This window comes from Martes martes (assembly GCF_963455335.1).
Source record: "Martes martes genome assembly, chromosome: 5".
In the NCBI taxonomy this organism is placed as follows: domain Eukaryota; kingdom Metazoa; phylum Chordata; class Mammalia; order Carnivora; family Mustelidae; genus Martes; species Martes martes.
In genome coordinates, this window is record NC_137892.1 from 47,822,713 (window position 1) to 47,849,891 (window position 27,179).

At 36.7% G+C, this 27,179-nt stretch overlaps 1 protein-coding gene across 1 annotated transcript in view; it reads left to right on the forward strand.

The window, feature by feature from the left end:
* The window catches only part of ELL2 (elongation factor for RNA polymerase II 2), a 70,837-nt gene that overhangs the window by 18,679 nt on the left and 24,979 nt on the right, over nucleotides 1-27,179 (forward strand). Inside the window, exon 3 of the mRNA XM_080803756.1 lies at nucleotides 23,028-23,149. Within this exon, the coding sequence (XP_080659882.1) occupies nucleotides 23,028-23,149 (122 nt within the window). The remainder of the gene's footprint in view (nucleotides 1-23,027; nucleotides 23,150-27,179) is intronic.

The window sequence follows — 27,179 nt, forward strand, 5'->3', positions numbered from 1 at the left end:
GGCTTCCTCAGTTTATCTTCATGAGCTTCATTCTCCCTTCCTACTCCATTCCTTGCCTGGGTGTAGTTCACTGATAAAGATAACTTAGATGTAAATGACTGATAGGTTTAAATCTTAATGGGTGTTTGAATTTTAACAGATAAGCTTTTTTAACCCAAAGGGATGGTTATTGTATTTAGGAGAGTGGGAGGAGGGGCAGGAGGCTATAGACTGAGAGCAATGGAATACTTGGCCCTACCTTGCTTACTTTGCTTGCCATCTCCTCTACACCTCCCCAACTCCCACCCCCACCCGCAGCCCCCTTTTTATTATTCTAACTGGGAACAAAATATATGGACTCAGCATTGTTTCTGAGCCTGCAGCTGCATTCCATCCACCCTTCCCCCCTTCTCTTTGCAGAGCTCTCACCAGCCCTTTGGGACTTAGTAAAAACAAAGAGTCATTACAGGGGAGAGAGTGGGTTGGCACAGCCTACAGGGAATATGCAGAGCCACAAATGTGAGGGTCTTCTGTACAGTGCTCCTCTGTTATTCTCGAGAGCCATGATAATTTAACCTTGCCTTGCTGATTGCTTTAAAAGCCCTGAAGAAGTATGCTTACAGTTTTCCTGGGTGGAAAATGTTCAAGACTTTTAAGAAGGCTTTAAAGGCTTAAATTTACATTTCCCACAAAAGTTAGTTTTTCTTAATAAAAAATTTTAATACACTGTTTCAGAAATTTTGAAAGTTTTTCTGGAAAGGATTTGGCAAATCTAACAAATTTACAGTCTTTTTACATCAAATGTGATCAGAAATAGACATTAACTATCATGATAGTCATATAGGCATATTTGAAACATAACTGGAGTACTGTTAAAAAATCATTTCAAAAGTGACCATTAAGAGACTGTTAAGGGTATTTCGTTTCCCTGATGCTAAGCACTGTGTGGTTATTGCTGTTCCTTGTTACTAATTATAGGATTTTTCTTGCTTCAGTAATGTCTTTAGAAGGTCAGAGATTGGGTCTTGGCAGGTTAGCTTTTAAGCTTATTTACTTTTGTGCCTGAACATGTTCTCTTAGGTTGAAGTTTTCCTCTAAATAAATGCAGCCTGGAACATTAAACAAACTATAGCAGTATGCTGTTAACAAGTAAAATTGCTGAGAACCATTGACTCCCTAGATTTTTATCATTGCAGTTGACCTGCAGCTTTTATAGCATAAAAAAGTATAAATCCTGTCTTTCACATTCCTGCTCACCCTTTTCCCTTAGTGGAAGACGGTGCTCAGTAAATTGAGTGGTCATTGAAGGCATTTTCTGGAATCTGAAAGATAAGGAAATATCTTGGGAGCAGTTGAGTATGATTTCTAAACTCATGAATATTGGGAGCTGAATGAATCAGCCAAAAATGTCTTGTGGACTCTCAAGGGTCAATCAGTTATCCTCACAGTCCTAATCACATCCAGGATACTCATAACTGAAGGTTTATTGGGATTATAAATTTCTATAGATCATTCTAATTGACTGAAAAGGTAGCTGGTAAGATTCATAGGGCCTACAATAATAAGGTGTTTTGAATTACAGTGTTCAGAGGGGTGTATTGGTATAATGCACCTGGTTTTCAGAAGCTGTCTCTTGATTGTCAGGTAAACTTTACACAAATCATTTGTATATTTACAGAAATATAGTTCTGTCTCTTGTATTTTAACTGTATACTGAAAATGTAGCAAGTGAAAATTTTCCAAAAATATGTGTTCCAGTAAAATTTTTACAACTACACTCTATTTTTATGTTTGCTGAGGCTTCTAGTTTAAAGACACAATAGAGACAGAGCTGTAATTACAGTCTGTGTCTTCACACTACCAGAGGAAAGTTCCCCTCAGTATACTGTGCAGCTTGGAAGGGACAGGAACTGGAAGCAACTGAACTCATCATTTTCAAGTAATGGCAGTTGTTACTAGTGCAATTATCTACTGACCTAGTTATTCTTTACAATAAATTATAAACAGGTGCCTAAGCAATGGTGTGCTAATAGGTTTGTTGTTATATTTGTTTCTTATTTATTTCACAAACATTTTTGTAGTCCTTACTGGTGTCAAGTACTTTGCTAAGTGCTTAGTGTGCAGGTAGAGGGATGTGTAAGACATGGGTTCTGTCCTCAGGCAACTCAGAGTCTGACAAACACATAGAGACTAGTACTACAGGAAAAAATTAATAATGTAGGACTTATCCAGAACTCACCACTCAGAATTTCTATGTAAATGGCACTCTCAGGAACAAAGCTTATGTGTATTTCTGATCAGTATGAATCAGCATTTTTCCCCAAAGATTTTATTTATTTATTTATCACAGAGAGAGCAGTGCGTGCACAAGCAGGGAGCTGCAGACAGAGGGAGAAGCAGGCTCCCCACTGAGCGGGAAGCCTGATATGTGTCCCAATCCCCAGGACCCTGAGATCATGACCTGTTTAACCAACTGAGCCACCCAGGCATCCCTGAATCAGCATTTTAAATAAAGATGTCAATGGATGCAAAATACATCCTGGTGATAGATATGTAAAATTTGTGAAAGCCTATTAAAATCTGTATACACATACACAAAAAGGTAAATTTGTGGTATTATTTAAATAAAAACTGAATTTCAACAGCAAATAATGGCCACATCTACTGGCCTTTTGTGGCCTTGCAGAGTGCACTTGCCTGCAGCCTCAGGACTCATGTCCAGAGAACAAGTGTCCCAGGGCAGTGAGAAATAATGTTAACTTTGTCACAGTAAATGCGATTCCAACCAGACCTCAGTATTTATGAGAATGTTGTTCCAGAATTTTCTAATTTAATTGCCTACTTCAGACTTAGCAATCCCAGAGGCTTTAGAAAATAGAAGTTTGTTTGGCATATATAATTTAGAAATTATTTTTAAGAAGAGGACTGAAAATAGAAAATATTTTCTGTAAGTACCATGTAGTGTCTCCTGTAAAATAGTGAGTCACATGTGCATTTCCAGGAATGAACAAGGAATAACCAGCCAAACAAGTTTTAAATGTAAGTCTTCCAAAAGGTACTGTGACCTTCTGAAGATTTAGATCATCATTTAACTGCTAACTTTAAAGGCTTGAATAATGCTGTAAAACTCTTACAGTAGAGTCATTAACTAAAAAGAACAGAGGGTTGCATTTTTCTTGTAACCATTCAGAAATTTTTTGTCAATGTTTGGTTTCCTTTGCAGGGTTGGGGAGAAGATTGGGTCTGAAATACTAAATTATACAGTATTTGAAATTAGTAGGCAATTTCAACCCACCTACAGATGCTTTCTGCAGACTACCCTTCTCTAACCTACTTGATACCTGGGAAGCAGAGATAACTATCCGTTTGAAACAGCAGCAGAGATAAAAATAAATCCCCAACACTGCCATTCCTTCGTAGATGATATGCCTGTACTCTGCTTTCCCCTGTTGTTTTTGGTTTGGCTAGCCCACTGATTTTGCCAATGGTTGTGTTTAGTCAGTCTGCTCAAAGGTTGCTGACTTTATAGCCTTTAGCTACCTTTAAACATTCAGCTCTGAATATAATTAATACTAGAAAGATTTTAGAATGACATCTTTTTGTAATGGCAGTTCTGTTTTAATTTTGTTAATATTGCAGTGGTTGACATGTATAGATAACATTTTAATATTTGCATAGAATCTAACTCTTTAACCATGTGTTGATTTACTAAGGTGTCAAACAATAATGGCCCAAGACAATCAATAGCCTAATTTGAAATATTTAATTTCAGTATATATCCAGGATATAGCTAACATATTATAATTTCATATATCCTATAATATATAACATATAATTTATATATATATATAAAAGCTCATTTGGCCAGGAGTATGGGCTGACATTGTAGAAACTCATTTTATCTCAAACAATGATTGAATCATAGTTTGAAGCTCCTGTAAATTGACCGATTGGTCTATTTTATCCTGCCATAGCCCTCTGCCCTCCTTTTCTTCTGGATCAGAGCTAGCAGTGGTGTTTCTAAAGGAGAGCAATGAGCTAAATTCACCATCCATTGTTTCACACCTTGGCTAAGTAACAGGACAGGCACCAGGGGACTAGGCCCCTCTTCTGCCCTGGAAGAGTGCAAAGGGCAGAGGGTGGGAGGATGACTTGGCCTTTCTGTTTGTGGTGCCTGCAGAAACTGTCTCAGAGTACTTGCTGAGCACACCTTCACACAAATTCACTGTGGGCTACAAAGGACAAGCCTCCCAAAATATGATCACAAACAGGACCCGAGGGCATTCTGCTCTGTTTTTCATTCACCACACTGCAGTCACTTTAGAAGGCAGCAGTTGGAACTGTGATTGAAATCTGAAGTAGCCACAAATGCCATAAATTGCATTCTTAGCAGTGAGTTAAGCCTACTGTCTACATTCAACAAGCATCATGAATACTCACTGTGTACCATGCACCGTGGTTGACACTGTATAGACAAAGGTAAATGGGACTTTGAAATGCCAGCTCTTGTTCCTAACTGACAGTATCTGTTTGTCAATAAAATCTGCCACTGGTGGCATTGCCTTTTTGTTTTTCACCAAAAACTGAAATTTGTGAAATTGAGTCACCAGTGTTACAGAAATTGTCACTTTAATAGCACTCGCTTATTTAAGCTTGGAAAATAGTATTTTACCATTCTTTAATACCTTACCATGAGCATTACTTAAGTATCTTTTGACCTCAAACTATGTCAAGACGCTGTTCTAGGCACATAAGATGAGCTTATGAAGACTTTTATTACAAGGAAAAGTCGGAAGTTTAAGTAAACAGGAAAAATTTAGCAGAATATGCCAAAGCCCTAGATTTTTTCCATTTAATGTTTAACGTTGTTGGAATTGGAGTACATCTTATTATAAATGCATCTTAGTATTGTGTCATAGTTGGTCAGCATTTTATATTATGCAGTGGTACATAAAATCATAGTCTTAACAATTGCTGGCATCGTAGAGTCCATGAAATACAGCAGTGCAGTGGAAGTATGTAAGACAGTCTGTGTGTTCTGTGATAAGATTTTATCTGAATAAAATCTTTTCAAAAGTTTTCTTTCCTGACCCCACCCTTGACTAGCTTGCTTGGTTAGCTCCATATGTTAGATAATCCGGGAGAATTTACAGGGAAGGTATATTTTTATAACCATTCTTGAATTGTGATCTAACTGGAAAGAACAAAAGTATGAAGTTATAATGTCCTCAAATTAGTTTTTAAGCTAAAACCTTTACTTATAAAAGTAACTTGTTTTGAAAACAAGTTTAGAAAAGTTTTATGGATTTAAAGACTTCAAAAGTCCACAGACATGCCTTGAGGCTAATGAATTTGCCCTTATCAGGCTAAGAAGTCTCAAATTTCTCTGCCTAGTCTTATAATTTATACCGTATTTAGCATAAAGAAACAGTTATCTATTCGATTATTTTGTTGATAGATTCCAGTTACTTTTCAATGATTACAGCTAAAATTAATTGAATATTTATTATATGCCAAGAACTCCGTACTTTACACACATCATTCTCACTTAATCCTCACAGGAATGCTGTGAAGCAGATACTCCCATTTTGCTGATATGTATACATACCATACATGTATACATACATGAAGTTAGTTTTTGAAGCTCATACAGTCAGCGAGAGTAAAAGAGCCTACAGTCCACTCTAATATCTGATTTCAGAGCCTGCTCTCATCACTACAGTGATCCCCACCTGCCTGTAATAAATGTTCAATAAGCATTTTACTTATTCTCACATTCATGCAAACATCTGTTGAGTACCTCTCCCACTAGCAAAAGGAAGAGCAACGGTTAGGAAGGTCTCAGGGAACTAATGCTGTTTGAACTGGGCTTTGACGGATTACCAGGAGTTGGCTGATCAAAAGAGGAAGAAAAAGCTTTTCAGTCCAATAGTTCAGCATGAGCAAAGTGGTAAGCAGGTTTGTCAAACGTTCCCACTTTCTTAGTGAATTTGAATTTCACCTTGGAGATCAATACTTCTTCTTTACAAAAATCTTCCCAGGAGTCTATGATGAGGTCTGGGAAGCACAACTTTAAAATATTTTCCCCTAGGCTTTCTTACGATAGCTAGGTTTGCTATAATTAAGAACATTATAAGAATATCCAGATATATAGATATATAGGTGTGTATACATTCTGTTCTCAGGAGAAGGTTCACAACTTTCATTATTTTCTGGGTGGCACCTATTGCAGTAGGTGCTTTCAAACATATTTAGAAACAATTCATGGTAAGAAAAAACATTTTACATTATGACCCTCTACGCTATAGGTATACACATTCACCCAGCTTAAAACAGAAATTTCACAGCACAGTATTGTTTCTTCACCAGTAGAGTCTGATATATCCTATTTCATTTTAAAGAATCCTGGTCATAATCCACTAAATTAATGTCATGACCTTCCAGTGGATCACAGTCTATGGTTTTAAAAAGCACTGCAGGAAATTATCATCTATTTAAAAAATTTTACCCAGTGATTCATGTGGTCAGATTTGCATTTTAACATGCTTATCCAGTAGCTCCCCTAGCTTAGTCATTCCTTTTATATTGGAAGGAAGAAAAGAGTCAAGGATGGCTCCATATTTATGATGAGTATTTGGTTGGATGGTGGGCCTATTAAATCCGAAATAGATGAAGAACACAACTGAGGCAGGAGGCATGGGGTGTGTTTTGTTTGAGACATGCTGTACATGAGGGGGTTAGGTAATATTCCGTCTCTCATTCTGTCAAGATGGAGCTGTCCAGGAGGCAGAGGCATCTGGGAGTTTGGAGCAAAAGGATTTTCAAGAAACAACTCCAAAAGACATTTCACAGGATTTAATTATACATGGAAGTTCAGCAGTAAGAAGGAAAAAAAAAAGTGTATTTACTGATGGAATTCTGATATAAAGCTGTATTTAAGGAGTTATTTTTTTTTCAACTGTTAAAAATACTGGTTGACTTATGAATACTTAACTAATGAGTGTTAGTACTTTTAATTATTACCATTTAGGGAATTTAAAGCTCCCTTTGCCAAATTTTGTTCACACTAATTTAGAATAATGGCACTAAACTGTGCATACTGTTTCAGTGGAAGAACATTATAACAGTGGAAACTCAAGTGGGCAGAAGACTGCACATGGCATCACACTGTTTTTATAAAGTTGAATAATAAGCAAAACTAATACATTGTAGGTATACACACATGCAATAAAATTATTGAAAACAAAAGAAATGATCATCAAAAAAGTTAGAGTAATTATGTTTGGTAGAAAAAGGCAGGCATAAGGGATTGGAGTGGAGCACATGGTTAGATCATTGCTAATGTTCTATTTCTTAAGTTGGACAGTGAGTTCATAGGTGTTCATTAAATCATCCAGCTGTATTTATTTTGTGGAAATAAATATCACATAAAGATTGTTCTCATTATCATTAACTTCAAATATGATCTGTCATCTTATCTTCAGGGATTAAATGACAAAAGCCAGAATATATTTCAACAGATGCCAAAAGGCATTTGATAAAAATTCATATTAAATCTGAATAAAAACTTAAGGAAATAAGTAAGTAGGGAATAGAAGATTTCTTCCTTAGCATGATAGAAAAAGTCTCTATGAAACTAATAGCCAGTTACATACTTAATGATAAGACAATAGAAATATCTTTATTAATGTTAGCAATAAAGTACACATGCCCACTGTCATCTCTGTAGTTTAGCATTGTTCTAAGAATGTTCAGTAATGGATAAGAAAATGAAATAAAAGCTATGGATAATAGATGTTTGCAAGTATCTGCAGATAATCCAAGTATACAAGTGAAAAACTTTAGGATTTCTTTCAGTAAGGTAGTCACTTCAGAAAGGACTTGTAAAATCACTGGCTTAATATTGGGTGGCTGGTGTGACAAGACATTTCTCAAAATGAAAGAAAGAGCAGGATTTTTTTTTTTTTTTTTTTTTTAGATTTATTGGAGTGCAAGCTGGTGGGAGAGAGGGAGAGAAAGAATCTCAAGCAGACTACTCCCCCCCCACCCTGCCCCACCACAAGTGCAGAGCCCCACAGAGGATTTGAACTCCCAATTGACCCTGAGATCATGACCTGAGCCAAAATCAAGAGTTGGACATTTAACAGACTGAGCTACCCAGTTGCCAAAAAAACCCAGGATATTTTTTAATTGATGGGAGTATGATTCTAGTAGAAAGCAAAAATTGATAATGTAGGAGAGAGGGAAAGATTTGCTGGAGCAATGTCCCTGAGTAGGTTGGAGAAATGGTATCTGATAAGAGACTGGCTTTATTTAGATAGGAACAAATAAAGTTCATCTGTGGTAGCTAGTAAGAAGACATGTATATGAGTGCAGATTTTGAAATTATTGTTGTTTGTTAGACCACTTCTTTGGCTATATCTTTGATCTAAAGTCGAAACACATAGGCCAAAGTCTTAAATGTTAGAGCTTGGCAATGTGTTGGCATATGGAACATGCCCAATAAATGATAAGTATAATTTTTTAAAAATAACTGGCCTCCTTAAGCACTAGCAGTTAATGTTTAAGTGTAAAAATGATCTCATTTATGGTAGCAACAAAAAATTACCAAAATGAAATACCAAAAATTAAGTATAGGTCATGTTATTCTAGATATGTCTAAAGAGCTATATTACTTTCCTGGTGGGTATAAGAGAATATGTAAGTGGTAAATGGCAAGACTGTCCATTTAGGTAAGAAACTATTAAAACTGTCATTTCATCTCCCTAATTAATCAGTAGGTAAAGGACATATCTATATATCTATATATATAGATATATATAGATATATATATATACACACACACCATTATACTAATTTTAGAAAATATAAAGAAACACAAATATAAACCTACGAAGTAAATATGAAATGCTCTAGACCAAAATGTCATTGCTGGTAATCTGTATGAGATATTTTTTTACATATATATTTGTTTGTCTCCATTCCTGATTGCTCTGTATATGTGAATGTTTTGAGATGCCAAATTTAAGTATGTAAAGAATCTAAGAGAAAGGCTATATATTAAAGGTTGAAAAAAAATAGGTGGACAGTGAAAATAGAGAAGACAGGTCTTAAGAAGTTATCTAGAGCTGGACATGAGCTAAATATCTTGCTAGTCAAAGACTTGATAGAGCTGCTTCGTCATCTATCAATGGAGAAAGAAAGTTTTCTCCCCATCTGTGATCTTCCCCCCCATTGGAATGAAGGTACAAGCAGTTACTGTTGTTAACAAGGATACGAGAGGAAAGGCCACTTTTCTTTTTGAGTAAACAGTTGACATTTTGGAGCAGTGGTATTGTGACGTGCCCTAGGAATGGGTCTACTCTAAAAAGGACAAATTATGGGAATGAAAGTAGTAGTCAGCTGAATTTAAAAAGTTAAAATTCTTAGGGATTTATAGGTAATGAAATTCAGAATGCATAAAACTGATTAAGGATAACTAAGTTGGGCCCACAGTACAAGGGTTGGTACTTAATTAGCCATAGAAAAGGGATAATCTTAAACAGCTTAGTGTTTAATAACAATTCAGTAAGTTATATTGGAGATATTTTAGACTGAGAATGTAAGGCATAGACATATTTACGAATGTGGTAATACTCTACAAATCAATACCAAGAAATTATTTGACTAATCTGAATGCTTTTTAGTTTTCCCTTAGTCTAATTGTGCTAGTAATTCATGGAAGTCAGTCTTCACAGACTAGAAATAAGGGGTAGCATTTGATGTGTTCCATTTCCACTGAACAGTAAGATGATGCTGACTTTATTTCCACAGCTATTTAAAAGTTTTATATTTGGCTGTAAAGAAAAACTTTGTTCTAGGGATGCTTGGTATTTTATTTTGTTTTGTTTTTTTTTAAGGTAGTGTTTCTGTTCCTTCATAGAGAACTTGAAGCATAAGATAATTATGAATCCAGGATTAACTTTGGATAGTCTTATGTTTCACAATTTCTGATTCTGTAAAAAACCAAACCAACAAACAAACCAAAAAACTTCTAATTTTTAAAAAAATATTTAAGGTGATTGAGTCATGAAAGGCCAATGTCATTGTGATAACTTAAAATCTAATTATTTTTTAAAGCTGTCTATTGGTTTGATTTAAAAACTAATGAATGTACATTATAGAATTGTATGTAAAATACATACGAGGACAAAGATGAATAAATGTCTTAACAATGAAAACCAGCTAGTGTTGTTGGATTTCTCCTAAGTCTTTTTTTTTTTTTATCACAAATACATTTTTTAAATTGTAATGACAGCGTATTTATTGCTTTTTTATATTCTGCTTTTTTCTTTAGTAATCCTCCTATTACTTACATAGTTTCTATGTAGCAGTTAACAGTAAATCTTGTGTGTAAATCTTTATTTAATTTCTAATGATTTCTTCAGGCTAGATTCCTAGATGTGGAATGACTAGGTCAGAAGTATGAATAAGTTTTTAAATTTTTTGATAACTGTTGCTGTTCCCCCATGCTCTCCTCCACCCTCAGAAAGCCTCTGCTGTTTATTTCCACAGCTGTGTGAAAGTACCCGTGTTTTTCCCTGGCTAATACAGAACACACATTTTTCTTAATTTCAAAAAAAAAAAAAAATCATTTGCTAATGTTTAAAAACTCTTTGACATTGTGATTTGCTTGTCAATATCTGGCATAGTTAAAATACATTTAAGACATTGTTGAAGTATTGTCATGTTTACTGTCTCCACTGATATTACTAGGAGTGGTTTGAGTTTTTCATTTAATTATGTATTCTTCCCAATATAGTGGGCAGAAGTTTTTATTTTAGTAATTCAAGGACCTTCTTTGAAGTAACTACTCTATTTCTCTAATTTTTTAAAATAATTACTCTTATTTCTCTTTGTATATATTTTACTATTTTGCCATTTCTCTTTACCACTGCTGATGGTCATAGTAATTTAGTGCTTTTGAGTTTCCTCTCTCGTCTTTGAATGCCAGTCTTCCTTAAAAGAATATTTTGCAAGATTTTACAAGATTTTCATGAAATCTGCTTATATGAATTATCTTTTTTTTTAGGGGGCAGTGCAGTAAATTATTGGCAAGGGGATAAAAATATTTTGCTACTTGATATAGTTTCAGTGTTCTAGAGGAACTTATGGTGTGTGGTTCTGCCTCTTAGCAGAATTATATAACTATCTAGAAGATAATTAAGCAACAATTTTGTGCTGTAAATTACCCAGATATAGTCATTAATTGTCCATTGTCCATGGCAAAGGGTAAATCTTTGCCCTTTCTTTGCCAACTTATATTCCTTTATTTGAAGGCAGGTTTGATGGCTTTGCCAATAGCTCAAACATACTGTCCTTAAAAATGAATCTTTTTAGTCCTGTATTTCTTAAAATTATATATATAAATCAATTTATCTAAGAGACTTGACAGGTCCTCTTATTTACATTAGACCGCTAAGTCTCTAAGAAATCAGAGCTGCAGTTTCTAATTTAGCTCTTGATGCACTGTATAGATCAGTAGTATATCAATAGCTTTACACGTTAAATAATTTTACTTACTTTAGAAGTCCTGAAGAAAATTAGCACATGAATTTGACTTATGCAAATTGAACAGAACTAAATTTTATGAAATGGACCCCATATCAGAAATGTATTTTCAGGGTAGGTGTTTAGAAAGAGATCCATAAAAATTAAAATACTATATAGACTTTATTCCTTTTTAGGGCTTCCTATAGATTTGACACTAAAAATCCCTACAAACTTTAAAATACTGTTTGAATTTATGAAGATTGTAAGCTTTCAAGTAACAAAATCCTTGTGTTCATGAGACCTCTTAATTCTGTTTGTTTCTTTGTTGTGCTGTAGCTAGTATCTAGGGCTCTGAAGGCAGCATATTTTTAACAGAGAGGGCACTAGGGAAGCGGTGTTTGCTCCCCTTTTAGGGTAGCAGCAGGCATCTGTAATTTTTCAGCCTTCCATGGATACTTGTAGCTGATTTGTTCTTGTACCTAATTTCTCTGTACTTTGAGTTTGAAACATTTAGAAATACTGCTAGTCTTTTTGGCTGTTTGTTTTCCCAGATAGTTTCTCTGACTTATATTTAAGCTAACGCTAAAATTTGACCTTGAAGGTTTCTAGTCTCTTACTTTTGTAAATACCGAAGATTCAAAATAAGTATTGTCAGCTTTTTTTTTTTTTTCCTCTCAGTACTATCAGCTTTTGTGATCCACAGGACACTTATTATATGTCTCTGCCGTTTGAAAATTACTTCAAAAATCAAATACATCATTACATATGTGTTTGCATCAAACAAGCTAAAATCAGAGCAGGAGCTCCCCCAATAGTGTCTTTACATCACCAGAGCGAACATTTTGGGGCACATGCTATTGGCCGTACATTATGCCAAGCACCTTTAGAAGGGTTATTTCTTTAAATTTAACAGCAGTCCTGTTAGGTGAATATCATTATCCTCATTTTGCTGATGAGGAAACTAGGGATTAATAAGGTTAAGTTATTTGCCCAAGGTAACACAGATGGTAGAATCCAGAACCAAGTTGGAAACTGGGCAGCATGCTCAGAACTCGTTATGTAGCACACTAGATACGCTGTTTGCACTGTTCCCTTTTCCTCTGTGTGTAAAAGAGTTCCACTTTTCTCTTCTCAAAAACTTGAGGAAATCCACCTTACAACTGGGAATACAAAGGGATCCAATAATATAGAAAATATTTTAAAAAGCAAAGAGAACAAAGAAGCAGAACACCATTTTTTATCTTTTGTATCCCCCAAATATTTGGCACTAATTCTCTTAAAAAATGGCACAAAAGAGTTTATATTTTGTACACTCTATTGTAATGTCATTAAAGATGTGACTAAAATTTAATTAATAAGATTACAGCCCCCAACTGTTCTACATCTTGTTGCTATTTCTCTTTCCTTGGCATAGAGCCTTGGTTTTGTGTCTTGGGTCCCCAGAGCCTGGGGATTCTGTGATGTCACCACAGTGGCTGCTTGAGCAGTCCCAGTCCCTCATCATTCCTTTCCTCAACCAGAGCAATGCTGACTCTGCCTGTAATACCTGGTGAGTTTCCCCATAAGATTTATTCTGAAAAAGATTTAGCTTTAAAAAAAAATGATTATTCTTGGCATTGAAAAAGAGAATTAAGAGTTGAAGATACTTCCAAATCTACATGAAAATAGTCCTCAGACTTTGATATTGTTTATGGTTTTGAACTTAATGAGCTTTCACGGTAACATTGATTGGTTTGGGATAAAACCATGTGTTCTGTGAAATTCAGAGCATTGCCACTATTAGCAATTTATATTGATGTTGAGGATTCACATCTGCTAAGTACCAGTCTCCTCTAGACTTACACAACTGTTGCTGATGGCCACACATAAATTCTATTCTCACTCACATTTTGGCAGCAGTTCCTCCTGACATTTGCAAAAAGTGCTTTTTCCTTACGACTCCAGGAGAGCAAAAAGGAGAGTAGATTGGTGATGAATTTGGAAAGTAACATTTATATTTAAGTTTCTTCTTCTTTTTTTTTTTTTCTTGTAGAATTCAGGTTTGGGCTTTGTTTCTGAGAAACAAATCTTTTTTTTTTTTTTTTTAAACAAAATTCTGCTTTCTACTTGACCAAGACAATTACTGAACTTAGAATTAGTGCGGTCTCCCTAAGTTCTTTAAAATGCAAAATGGTCTTAAAGACAGTCATATTTTCAAATGGAATTTGGTAAGGACAGAGTATTCTGTGAGTATTTTAATAAAGATGAAGATACTTTTTAAAAAGAAAAATGTATAATGTAAATTTAAGTTCCACAAATCCTGGCAGCCACTTGGCCTGGGTTTCAGGGCTAAACATAGTACAAGAGAGGTCAGAAATTTTCTCATCCTGATGTTTGTACCACACAGCATGCAGCTGTGTGGGACTTTTTTGTTTCCCTTCTTTCATTTTGTTATTTATTTTTGCGTGCTCTGGGGAGCTCTGGTTTTCCACAGGCTATAGTGATCTATTTCAGATACATCTCTAATTTTTTAGTCTCCCTGGCATAAGGCTTCATCTAAATGAATGTGCTCTAGTACCAAGTGAGAAGGACCCAACAAATATTTGTTAGGTATCTGTTGTGTTCCAGATACATATGGAAGTAAGACCGTGGTCCTTGCCCCTAACTAACTAGTAAGGCAGAAGATATATAAGCAAGTACTTTAGCACGTGGTATAGTAAAGACAGCACTAAAGGTGAGCCTAGGGGATTGTGGAGACCCAGAAAAGGAGCTTCAAACTCACCGCACTGGAGAAGGAAAGACTCCCTGAGAGAACTGCTCCTGAGCTGAGTCTTAAATAAAGGGTAAGTTAGCACAAGCCAAGACAAGAAGTGGGGACATCAAATACAAGGTGGAGAGTGAGGGCCAGGTCTGTTGGGAAGGAACCTCTTATGTCCTATTAAGGAGCTTAGACTGGGTGGTAGATGAGTGGTGGGAGAGAATCATGAAGAAATAAATGATGCTTGGAAATGATATGGTCAGATTGGCATTTTATGAAACTAGCTTTGGCAGCCAAATGGTTAAAAGAAGGAGCTCGAGAACAGAGGAAAGTAGAGGCTGAAAGACAAGTTGTCCAAACAAAAGGTGATACTGAGCCAAAGCAGAGGACAGAGATGAGGACATATATTTGAGAGATCATTTAAGAAGTGAAAGCAGTGTGCCTTGTGATAATCTGGATATTTAGGGATGTGGGGTGGTGTGAGAGAGAGAAGAGTCAAGGTTGACTCCCTAGGCTGCCAATAACCTCAGTAACTAGATAAATGGTGGTTTATTAACTGGGAGATAAACATTGTGGGAGGGTGGGCAGATTTAGGGATAAGATGAGAATTCTTTTCTACATAAGCATTGATTCTGTGGAATATATTTAAATATTAGAAGGTGCTGGTTAATAAGAGGAAAATGAAAAGCAGTTTTATGATAAGAGTTCTGGAACTCAGTGGGAGATTTTAGTTTTTGCTGCCAAAGAAGGACTTTTGGATTAGCCCAGCCATGAAGTTTGAAAAAACTTAGATTCTCTCACTTTTCTTCTAAAAGCTTCTTTGACATTTCTCAATTTTTTAGTCATTTTTAAATCTAAATTTTCTATTCTGCTATGCTGCATAGTCTGTATACCTTTTCCTTCATACAGTATCTCCAGTACCTGCTGTTTGCATCTTTCCCCTGCCAATAACTGTCATCCCCCCTTTCTTCTTGGAAATAATCAGCTATGACCCAACTATACCCAGCCACCTGGTCTGTTCTAAATTTTTAACCATGAAGCTACAAAATGAGTCATAACAAAACTCACTTTGAAGCCTCTTTTTAGTTGGTGAAACCAGCACTGGTCAGTTGTATTTTAGTGCACCTAGATAATATGAATTGGGTTATATTAAGGTACTCATCATATATCAAAGATACCATTTATGTGTGTATGAATATATGTGTACATGTATATATGTATATGTGTACACACATATACACAGACACATGCACACTCATACTCTAAAACAGTTCCATTCTTCCAGGGAAAAACACCTTGGTGTCATCCTTGATTTCTCTCTTTTTTTCATTCCTCACACTCAGTATATCTAGGAATCCTGCTGTATCTATCTGCAAAATATATCCTGAATCCCTCCACTTCTCCCTATCTCCTGATCCAACCCACCATTGTCTCGTTCCTGGATTTCTATACATATGTGCTGTAATGGCAGGAATCTTTGTAGCTTTTGTTCATTATTGTGTCACAGAAATGTAGACATAGTAGGCACTCACTTAATATGTTGTTGCTTACTTGTAACCAGTTAAAATTAGTTTTGAAATGTTCCTGTCATCAATATTTTCCCCAAGGTGGCCATAAATTTAAAAGAATATATTAGAGATGAGAATGCAATTCTCAGGAAAGATTTTTCTTATAAGACTGTATGCCACAGGGGTGCAGGTGGCTCAGTTGGTTAAGCGTCTGCCTGTAGCTCAGGTCATGATTCCAGGGTTCTGGGATGAGTCCCACATCAGGCTCCCTGCTGAACTGGGAGCCTGTTGCTCCCCTTCCTCTTCCCCTCCCCCTGCTTGTTCTCTTTATCGCTGTTTCTCAGATAAGTAAGTAAAATCTTAAGAAAAAAGGTGGGGGGGGGGAGACTATCCCACAGAAGTAATAGAACCAAGGAAGCTCAATATTGGCCTACTCTATCCTTTCATCAAGAACTTTTAAAGAAATTCTAATACTGGATCTGAAGCAGCTATATGAAGAAAAATAAGGAAAGCTATTCTACTTTATTTTTTTTCTATAACATCTTGACAGAGAGCAAGAATGAAGGAAATAAATGGATTTACTTTGTCCTGAATTATTCATATTAATTGTTACATGGCCTGAATTTTTTGGATAACTGACAATATTTCTCTTTGTGCTAGATAAATTTAGTATTTTGCACTACTCTCCTCAGTAGAGTATCTATCATTTGAGTATTTCAGATGTTATCTAGTATGCATGGGATCTTCTCCAACCCCTGCTATTCCATGTCAGTAGGAATATTTAGCTGTTACTGATTTCCCTAATATGTTTTCTATTGCCAGTGAATGATACCGGCCCCTCCCTACTCCCCCATATCCACCCGGGCGTTGGTTTTCACATCTGGGTTGATATGACAGGCTTTTTTTCCTTCCCCTAACCCATAATGTTAGGCCTAAAGTCATAACTGACTCTCTGGTTTGAAAAATAGGACTTGTGGGTTTCAGGTTGAGGTTTCTGTTTTCTGTTCTGATTCTAGATTATTCATTCTGCCCCTTAACTTTGGAACAGTACATGCAAATACATTTCTGTAGCTAAACTGAATTTTCTAGATTTTTAGGAAATCATAGAATCATTAAAATTCTTTTAGAAAGGGTTTAAGAACAACAGAGAATCCTAATGTTTAAATGTTGGTAGCAATTTTTTTTTTAATCTTAGCTAAGGCATATAGATTATATATAGGGAAATAATACACATATTAGTAATATAGTATTAAAAGACCAGCTAGTCCCCTAAGATGCTAGAGAAATGGAGGAGGTAGGTTCTGTGGTTTTATAAAATGGGAAACTATTATTCAATATGAAAGGGCCAACAAAGCAAAGATAGTTATTATTTTAACCTGGCATTTCCCAAATTTATTTCAGGATAGAACCTTTTCACGGAAGGAAAATTTTCAGCATACTTTGGAAATACTGGTGGAAAAAAAACCACATACTTTAGTTCTAGTCCTCAGGTATTAGTCTAGGCTCAGGCATTAGTCAAAATTTCATTCATTCAACAAACATGTATGGAGTATTTCATGGCACCCACTATTTGAAATGTTGGTGATATATTCAGGGAACAAACTAGAGAGAAGCCTCTGTCCTTCCAAGGATTATACTCTGGTCAGAGGAGAAAGACAGTAAACATAATCTGTAAGTAGTACAGTTACTAAGTGTTTTAGACAAACATGGAGCAGGGTCAGGGGGTCAGGAGTACAGGGGTTGCAATTTTAAATAGTCATAATCTTGAGCAACCGAGTGTCTCTGTTTTCCTAATCTATAAAATGAAGAAATTCAACTAATTTGATCTGAAAGGGCCTGCCAGAACTATGGGTTTGCTTTAATCACCCAAGAGGTGTATCCAACTGTGTTACTGCTGGGCCATGAGCATCTTACTGAGCATTTATAATCATCAAGGTTGGAAAAGTTTAAATCATTTGTTAATGCCCACAAAAGAACAAAGCATTCATTCGTTTTAAATAAATGCAAAAAAAAAAAAAAAAACCACGATGGTCCTGTTTTTAATCTAAGCGTGTACCTTAATCCAATATTGAGTACAGAGTACTCAAAGGTAAGAAACCTCTGCTGTAAAGGTACCAGTGGCTTTTAAGCAGATGTTAGCATGTCTATGAAAATTTGCAGCAGTGTGCACATTGTGTTACTGCCTTATGTCTTTGTGTAAATAGGAGGTCTGTGACTTGATGTTGAAATGACCTTATAGACAGTATTCCATTGCTGTATGCCTGAACTCGTATCGCAGAATAATTAGAAGTTTTGACTTAAACATCTTGGTATACAGTGTTTATGTTAATTATAAATGTCTGGAAGTTTTCTGAAACTTTGTAGCTTTTTATCAGAGACAGACTGGAATTTGGAAGGTGGGCTATGGATTGTGGTCCCAAGCCTTTGATTTTTAGCCCCCCATTTTTGGAATGAAAATTAAAATCTACTTTTCCAATTGCCCAGAATATGGTGGCATATTTTTATATTCTTTGTCTTAAATAAGAAACTGTTTGGAATCATAGTCTTTGATAACTTTTTTAAGTAATATTCTTTAGGCATTTAGCTAAAAATTTCAAGTAGACCATGTGTCCCTAAATATAATGGCATTCCACTGACCTGCAGGAAAAGCCTACAATACTATAATTAAAATTGAGAAGTTCCTGTCACACAAACGGATGCTCTTCCAAGATTGTTTCTAAATCAGACTTCAGTATTTCTTTTCCTCATTCCCCAGAAGCTGACGCTAGGGCTCCCAGTAATAGTCATTTCACATTCATCCCCCACCCCTTCATATTTCCTAAATTTAAAGGCCAGTTCATAAGAAAATGCTCTGTAACCATTCTGAAATAAAGAACTAACTACTGGTTCACTATCTAGACAAGCTGTGCAGTAGGCTCCTATATATCAGAGAGAGGAGTGATGAGTATCCCCAAGTTCCCCTGAAAGTCTAGTCTCTGAAATGGCTCTAGATTTGGCAGGGTCTTGAGTCCCACTGTAGCTGTGGCCTTTAACAGTTCCAGAGGCTCTGGTCCACTAGGAGGTACCCCATAGTTTAGTTCTGAAGTTCCCACTTATCCACCCCCACCTGCCCTAATTGTCATTACACAACCTGCTCTTTTCATTAAGTCTCTTGCTTTATTGCTCATGGGGGCCGAACTGTTAGGCAGATTTACCAGCTGTGAACATAAGAGCTCCTTCCTACATCCTTTTCATTCTTTAGAGCATAGTTATTGATACAAATAAAATTTGTATCTAATTTACACTACCTGCAGGAGATGAGACATACTAAATCTGTAGACAGTATAATTTAAGCTTTTGAGATATTAAAGATGTAAAAGTTGCTTGGCAACACCTTGCTCTAAGATCTTTTACAGAAAAAGCCTGAGATTAAGCCAGGCTGTACCATCTGCATTGGTGCTGCTCTGAAAACCACTGAGGAAGGGTGACACAGAAAGCCAGAACTCTGTTTTGTCATCATTCCCTAACCTCCAACCCCACTGCAGCTCCACAGCTGGAAGAAATACTATGATATACATCAAGATTCACCTTTGGATCCCAAATTATCTCCCTTCTTACCTTTCATTATGTTTTTGTTTTGGTTATTTGCTTATTTGTTGACCTCATGACGTTTGGAAGTTGCAGAAATTCATTTGCTGTAGGTACTTAAATGTTCATTCTCTCTCTGACTCTCTTTACTTTAAATATGGTGCAGGTGCACTTATTTGCCTTCGATTGTTTTATGATCAGAAGTTTTAAAAATGGAATAGTGTTGCAAATAAGTTAAAACTGTTTCTTCCATTTGATACTAATTGGGGCTTTTTTTTTTTAAGATACTATTTTTCCTTCTACTTCATTAATATTCAGAAATCACTGAAGTCGGAATTCTCCGACTATTCTAAGAAATTGACCTACGTCTATTTCTTTTCTTTTTTTTAAGATTTTATTTGTTTATTTGACAGAAATCACAAGTAGGCAGAGAGAGGCCCGGGGTGGGCGGCGGGGGGCAAGCTCCCTGCTGAGCAGAGAGCCCCACGACCTGGAGCTTGATCCTAGGACCCTGGGATCATGACCTGAGCTGAATGAAGGCAGAGGCTTCAACCCACTGAGCCACCCAGGCACCCCAACCCACGTCTATTTCTAATCCATAGTTTCTCAACCTTGGCCCTACTGACATTTTAGAATGTCATGGTAGTCCTTCGTTGTGGGGGCTGTCCTGCACACTAGAGGGTGTTGGACAGTATCTCTCCCCTCCAGGAGGTGCCAAAAGCACCCACCCAGATCAAACGTCCCTGGAGGCAAAACTTCCCCTTGTTGAGAGCAGCTGTTCTGATCTATGTGTAACATATGCTTCCAAACACTTCCCTGGGGATATGGCATGGGTTGTGTGTGCTTTTCTTTTTAACTTTCTTTTTAATCTGATTCTTTCCTATTTGGTTTGTGATATTTTTTAAATGACTGTAGGGTTGGTTGGTTGGTTTGTTTTCTATTCCAAGATACTTTTAAAGAGAATATGAAAACCTTCTGTGTCCACCATCAGGCCAGACCCTATTTCTTTGAGGAGTGTGCACAGTAATGCATACCAGATATTTTTGTATTTTGAACTTTCCAGATTTACACAGGACACTGTGTGTGTTTAAAATTTTTTGAAATGTATAGGAAGATAATTTTTCACCTTAAAAAGTATAAGCGTTACTTCAGAAGAATCAGTTTAGAGGATGAGAAAGGAAAAAAATCTGCATTTAATTATTATAAAGGTTTGATAAGAGCTTCCCTGAATGCCCTGTTTAGTATATGTCTGAGCTTGAGAATTCCTATAATTAAAAGTTTTTAGTGAAAGAATACTGAACATTTACAGAATTTGAGTAAAAAGTCTAGTCACTCTTAAAAATATAGAAAAAACTCTACTATTCCACTTTTTAAAAATGCGATTTAGAATCTCCCAAAAGGGACAGTCTTCCATACTTTGCTGGGTGAAGTACTTTTGCATTTCCCAGACCTGAGCTGCACAGGAACAAGGACTTCAGACCTCAAGTAAAACCAGAGCCCAGCCTGCAGATGAGCCTGTCACCACTGTGAAAATCTCCCCACCCAGGCTCCACAGATCTGTGTGAGGGTTAAGGGGGAAGGAAAATGGAAATTAAGTGAGTTAGAGCAGGAGAGGATTCCATTCAGGTGTTCACACTGTCTTTACCTGTCCACCTTCTCTCCTAGGTCTTCGAGGAGGCTTTAACTACAGGGCACATTCCTTCTCTAGCAGCAGAACCCTGCTATTCTTTAAAATATAAAAGCAGACAAATGTCAATGAGTGCTGTTACACTCAGTGCCTGAGGATGGACTTTTTGTTCCTTGTATCTCACACAGCATTCCTTTGGCTCCTGCTCTCCCATAGCTATACAGAATTAAGAAGTAAAACACAGCATTCTGTTTCACCAGTGTATGTGTGCCAACTAGGCATTCACTTTGCATACCCAGTAATACAGCCTGATGAGTCCTCCCAGAGTAAATTAAGACTTGCTCACAAAGTTCCAGCACTTTAGAACTAGAGCGAAATTTGAGAAATCAAAGTAACTTTAGGGAACAAAAAAGGTATAATTTATAGAGTAGATAATAAGTGTAGAAACTTATCACCGTAGCAATTGAAACTAATTTAAAAGAAGGAGTCAGAGATAGTTTAAATTCACAGACAACGGAGGCGCTATGGAGTATAGTAATGTAATACTCAACATCTTTGGTAAAATTTGGCCTCTCAAGCTTTACATGCGTTTTCTGAATCTCCTCTGAAAAGATGTGTTTCTTTGATTTATTTCTACCCCATATAAGTAAGATGTTTTTCTTTGACTTATTTCTACCTCCTTCATTCCTTCAACATTTATTACATGTCTGCTGTGCACTAGACATTGCAAATTATCTCCCTTCTTGCCTTTCTTTACTTTTTTGTTTTTGTTTTTGTGGGGTGGCAGGGAGTTGTAGAATTGGTAGCTTGGTAGCTTCAAACAAAATTCTCTTCCTTAGGTCAGAAGCTTGGTGTGTTTTAGTGAGCAAGTCAGAGTTGCTTGCACGGTGTCCTTCCTGACCAAGCAGAAGTGACACATGTTTATGCTTACTAGCACATTCACGAATATCTGTCTATTTGTCTGGCAACCAGTTAGTTCTGAATCTTCACCTTACCATAATGGAAAGGGCAGATTTGGTGGGGAAAGAATGAGAACTGGGAAACATTCCCCCGCCCCACCCCCCCACTTCCTACTCATCTCCTGAATTGCTAAGACTGTGTATTTGGGGGCTGGAAAGCAGGAAGTCATATTTTATATTCTCGCCAGTGAATCCTTTTCATAATTATCACCTAAAACCACGGTAGCCCCGGCAAACCCAAGGGGAGAAAGGTCTTAGGAGCTGCAAAGGGTGGAACCATTGAAAGACAGTGAGAAGTTTTGAATTCATTTGTTCACAGATGTTTAGTGAGATCCTACTATGTACCAGGAAAATGTGCCTAATACAGGGGCTCTGTGATCTAGAGCAACCCCATCCTTTCACTTTTGATATGGAAAAACTAGACCTTGAGTAAGAGCATAAAAAACATTTGCCTTTTCCACAGTGTTGTAATGGGCTCAGCCTTAGAGTCCACAGAATCCTCTCTCCAGGTTGTTGACCCTATTCTGTAAATATGAGGGTAGGAGAATCTTAAGGCATGGAGAAATAGCCCTCCGCGTTTTGCTATGAATGTAACTATGGCATTCACCTTATGTTGCTAGTCATCTCCAAAACTGTACTCAGAGAAGCAAAAATGAAAATGAAATGTGTATATAGTAAGAGGATGACGTTTGGGATATAGTCTCTGTCCCAGAGATCATTTAAATATCTAGAAGCTATTCATTGGTGGGGTAGGGAGGGGGGCATGCCAGCCAGAGACAGAACCTTGTAGCTCTAAAGAGGAAAAGCTTTTTACTTTTTGGAAAATCCACTAATAACTCTTTTGTGCGAACTATAATCATTTGCTAGTTTGAAATGAAGAGGTTTCCTCTTTAAACTATTGATCAGAAGTGATTATTGACACTTAAGGGTAGAAAATGGAAATCAGTGATTTGATTTTTAGGCATACATGCTTGATTCCTTCAATGATTTGGTAATTTAAATGCTCAAGAGGGGTTGCCTATAAAATGAGTGTCACTTGAAAAACAGTTAAGTCAGTCATCAGATCATTGTTTGTCAAATATATAATTTGAGATGTTTCTCTTTTTCCCTACCTTTAGCTTGTCAAAATTCCTAAAAATGATCCCCCCAATGAAGCGCATACCTTTAACTTCTATTTGTCAAATGTGGGTAAAGACAACCCTCAGGGCAGCTTTGACTGCATCCAGCAAACATTCTCCAGGTAAGTATGTTTCAAGATAATGCTGAAGGGAGAATAGTTTTTCTTTGAGGTTTTTTTTTTTTTTTTTTCACTTAAACAATGAAATGTATAGTAGTCATTCTATAAATGTTTATGAATTGAATTATAGAGCTCTTTTATTAAGAAATATTGAGTACCTACTATGTGCTAACAGTTATATTTGTCACTGTGGGATATAATCATAAAAATTTTAAGGTTCTTGCCCTCAAGAACTTTTAGGTACAGGTTTTTTATCTATAAAAAATTTGTTGTTTTTTTTTAATTAAAGACAAGTTTAAGAATTTTTTTAAAGTTTTTATTCACTGTATTTAAATAAGAGTGTCTTATTATATACTCAACATTCACACTCCAGAATAAAGGAGTAAAAAAAATACGTGTATTTTGTATATCCCTTTCTTTCTTCCCTGTGCAAGCCTTGTTTTAAGATAGATTTTCAGAGATTTTTATGCTGCAGCATAATGGAAACTAGAATTTAACCCCAGTAGAGCAGTAACTTCTAATTTTAAAGGGAAAAAAAAATACAACAAAAAAAGGAGAGAGGAAGATAAGACTATACACCCACATCCCAGGGTACCATGGAACACTTATCTACTTAGGTCCTGTGTAAACAATAAGCTACTTGTTTGACTTGTCTTTGCTGTGGTTGTTTCTGATTAAAGAATGGGCCCCTTGAGTAGGGGGAGTTTGTTCTGCCCCTGGATAAAGACAAGGCCTTAGAACCCCCAACATCCTGAGAACATTGAAATTGGCCCGAAGTGTCCCAGGCCATGATCCATCCCTATCTCTCATCTGTGCAGTACTTGACACTGTGTAAGCGCTTGCTGTATGTGGGAGTAAGGGAAGGGAAGCTGTGTTGCAAGGGAGCATGGGAGGCAGAGATACAAAATAAGACACTTCACTGAAAGAGTTCTGAATTTCTACTCACATTTAGGGTGACTAAATAACTTTCTGTTCTATCTTAATATCCCATTTTCCTGAGTAAATATTAATTTTGCTTTTTAAAAGTTACGCACACCTAAACCTATGTTTCTTGGTATAAATTGTGTATGTTGTAGATCATACAGACTTTTCTGTACTATCCACTGCGATAGCTACTGGCCATATGTGGCTGTTTACATTTCAGTTGATAAAAGTGAAATAAAATTTAAAATTTCATTCTTCATTCACATTTACCACATATTATAGGCTCAGTAGCCACATGGCTAGCGGCTATCATAATGGACAGCACAGAAACAAAACATTTTCACAATTGTAGAAAGTGATGTGGGACAGCACTGCAGAAGATTACAAAAGCATCAAGTATGAGGGTCTCTGGTGATTGTGTAGTTCAGCCCCTTCATTGCACAGATGACGTATTCATAGTTATCCAGCTGGTGAGTTGGTGACAAGGCTGAATAAAAACTGGGCCCTCCTAACTCCCAGACCAGTGTTCTTTACACACCATAGAGCACACCGATTTCAAATTGTGGTGCTTTCACTTAGAATGCTTGCCTTTAGAGAATTATTTTATTATAGTGAAAGCAGTTAGACCTCAAATTGAACTATGTCCCATTAGGAATTTTATTGAGAAACAGTCCCATCTTCAAAACCAGTGATAGCACCATAGGTAATAGGTTTCTCCCTTAGATCATAAACACCCTGTGTGTTTATTCCTACCTTGCTTGTTTGGAAAAGGATTTAAAGTCACTTACAAAATGCTACATGATGCAGCAAGAGAAATGAAACAGTCATTGTGAGAAAATTGGGGCAAATACATTCGTACGAGCCAAGTGTGTTTTATAAAAGTATGATCCAACTATAAATGTATGGTTTAAGGTGCTTTATAAAATGATCTTGCATGGGTATAAATTGAAATTGCCACTATGAAAACAAAAGCCCTGAAACTCTCAGTTCTCAACCTGGCAAGCAAGTTTGGTTTTTTTTAATAATTTCATTCCACCTTTTCTATTCAATTGAATGTTTATTTTTCCCGTGGTTCTTGTCTCTACTGTAGTTCAGGTTCTCCCTGAAGGTCACTTTTATCATATCTAAAATGGAGGAAATCCCAAAGTTAAAATTACCTTTCAAAAATTCTTTAAATCTGTCCATTCACAGGCCTCTTGGAAATACATGGTTCAAGGCAGACAGCCCCATACAGTAATGCACAGTCTACTGTAGAAAACTGAGCTAGTCTAGAGAAAGGCTCTAGGAATGCTTACATGTCAAACGTCAAATGCTTTTATGTCAGAGTATTTAAGGTACTCTTAAGGTACTTTTATGGTAACTCAGTTGAAAAGGGATGAGTAGACAATTCCAGGGAGTCCGTTCTTACCTACAGGGTTTTAGCTCTATTTTGTTTAGTGGAAAGATGTTTTCTTGACTTTGAATGTAACTTCATTGTGATTGGCAAAGGTTTAGCTTATTCTCACCATTTAAATTACTTAATAAGTAATTTCTGGGGGAGATGCTGAAATTCAGATTTCCTCCCACCAGAACTTCAAACTGTAGTCTCTTCTTACCACTTTTCCTCCTCCATCCCACTTCCCCTAATGGGTTAAGCCTTCCTCCCTCCTTCCCTTCACTAATCTTGCAGCATTCATACAGGTACACCTAGTAGCCTTGGTATTATCTTTAACTTGTCTCTGTCTCCACCTGTGGCTAATCACTTATCAAACCCTGTCAATTCTGCCTCCTCACTGTGTCCGGAATCTGTTTGCTATTCTGCATTCACACTGCCCCACAGTAGTTCAAGCTCTCGCTCCTTGCCAGTAATCCTTCAGTAGCCTCCTGAGTGGTCTCCTGCTTTCACTTCTGTGCCCCCTACCTCCCAGTCCCTTCTTCGTCAGATTGACCTTTACACAGTACAGATAAGTATTTTCTCTCCCCTGTTTTCAGTCTCTCTTTTTTTTGGGACAGAGTCTAAAATCCTCCAAAGCCCTGTATGATGTACTTCTCATGCCCTCTTCAGTCTCATCTGTAATTGTCCTTTCCAACTTTCTTTGGCCAAACTGAAAACTTCCTCCTTGCTTCCCCTGGGCCCCGCACAGGTTAGTTCTCCGCCCAGAAAACTTCTATCCTCCCCCGCTTCCACACACATACACACACACTCTGTAGACATCCCTGTAGATCACCTTCGGTATCACTTCCTCCAGGAAGTTTTAGTCTTGCCCACAATCCAGGTGAAGTACCTTCCTAGGGATTCCCTGCCTCCCTGCCATTTGTCACACTGTGTCATGAATTCCAGTGTGCTTGTCACCCATTAGACAGCTTCTTGAATGAGGGGCCACATATGTCTTTGCCCTTGTCTCAGTCTGACCCTCACATATTGGCTGGTGTGCAGTCCCTGCCTAATAAATATTTATGAGATGAATGAATTGGTTTATTTTCTTAAATAGCATTTGTACAGTTATTAGGAATTTACAGAAATTTTATCAACCCTATTTCTTAGCCTCATAACAAAGCTAGTTTGGAAATAGAGTAGCAGAGGTATAGTGACATTTTCATTACTTCTATATTCCAGTCTGTTTTAAGGCCATAGTAATTTCTTTTGAAAATACCAACATAAGGGCATCTGGGTACCTTAGTTTGTTAAGCGTCTTAGTTGGTTAAATGTCTACCTGTGACCCCAGGGTCCTGGAATTGAACCCTGTGTCAGGCTCCCTGCTCAGCAGGGAGTCAGCTTCTCCCTCTTCCTCTGCCCCTGTTCATGTTCTGTCTATTGCTCAATCTCTCACTCTCAAATAAGTAAATAAAATCTTTAAAATAAATAAATACATAAATAAAATACCAGTGTAACTGCTACCAAGATCTCCTAATATTAGCATAATACTTTGAAATGGAGCCATCTTCCAGGCCAATGTTAATTTTCATGATTTTTTTAATAAAAGTTTTTCAAAAAAGATTTACAAAAATTTCTTATCCAGTATTTTCTTCGATATTTGCCACACAAATAGGTCGTCTTATGTAGAGATTTAACAAAATGGCAAATAAAAGGCTACAAATGTTTAGGATATTTGGGCTAATAATAAATCCT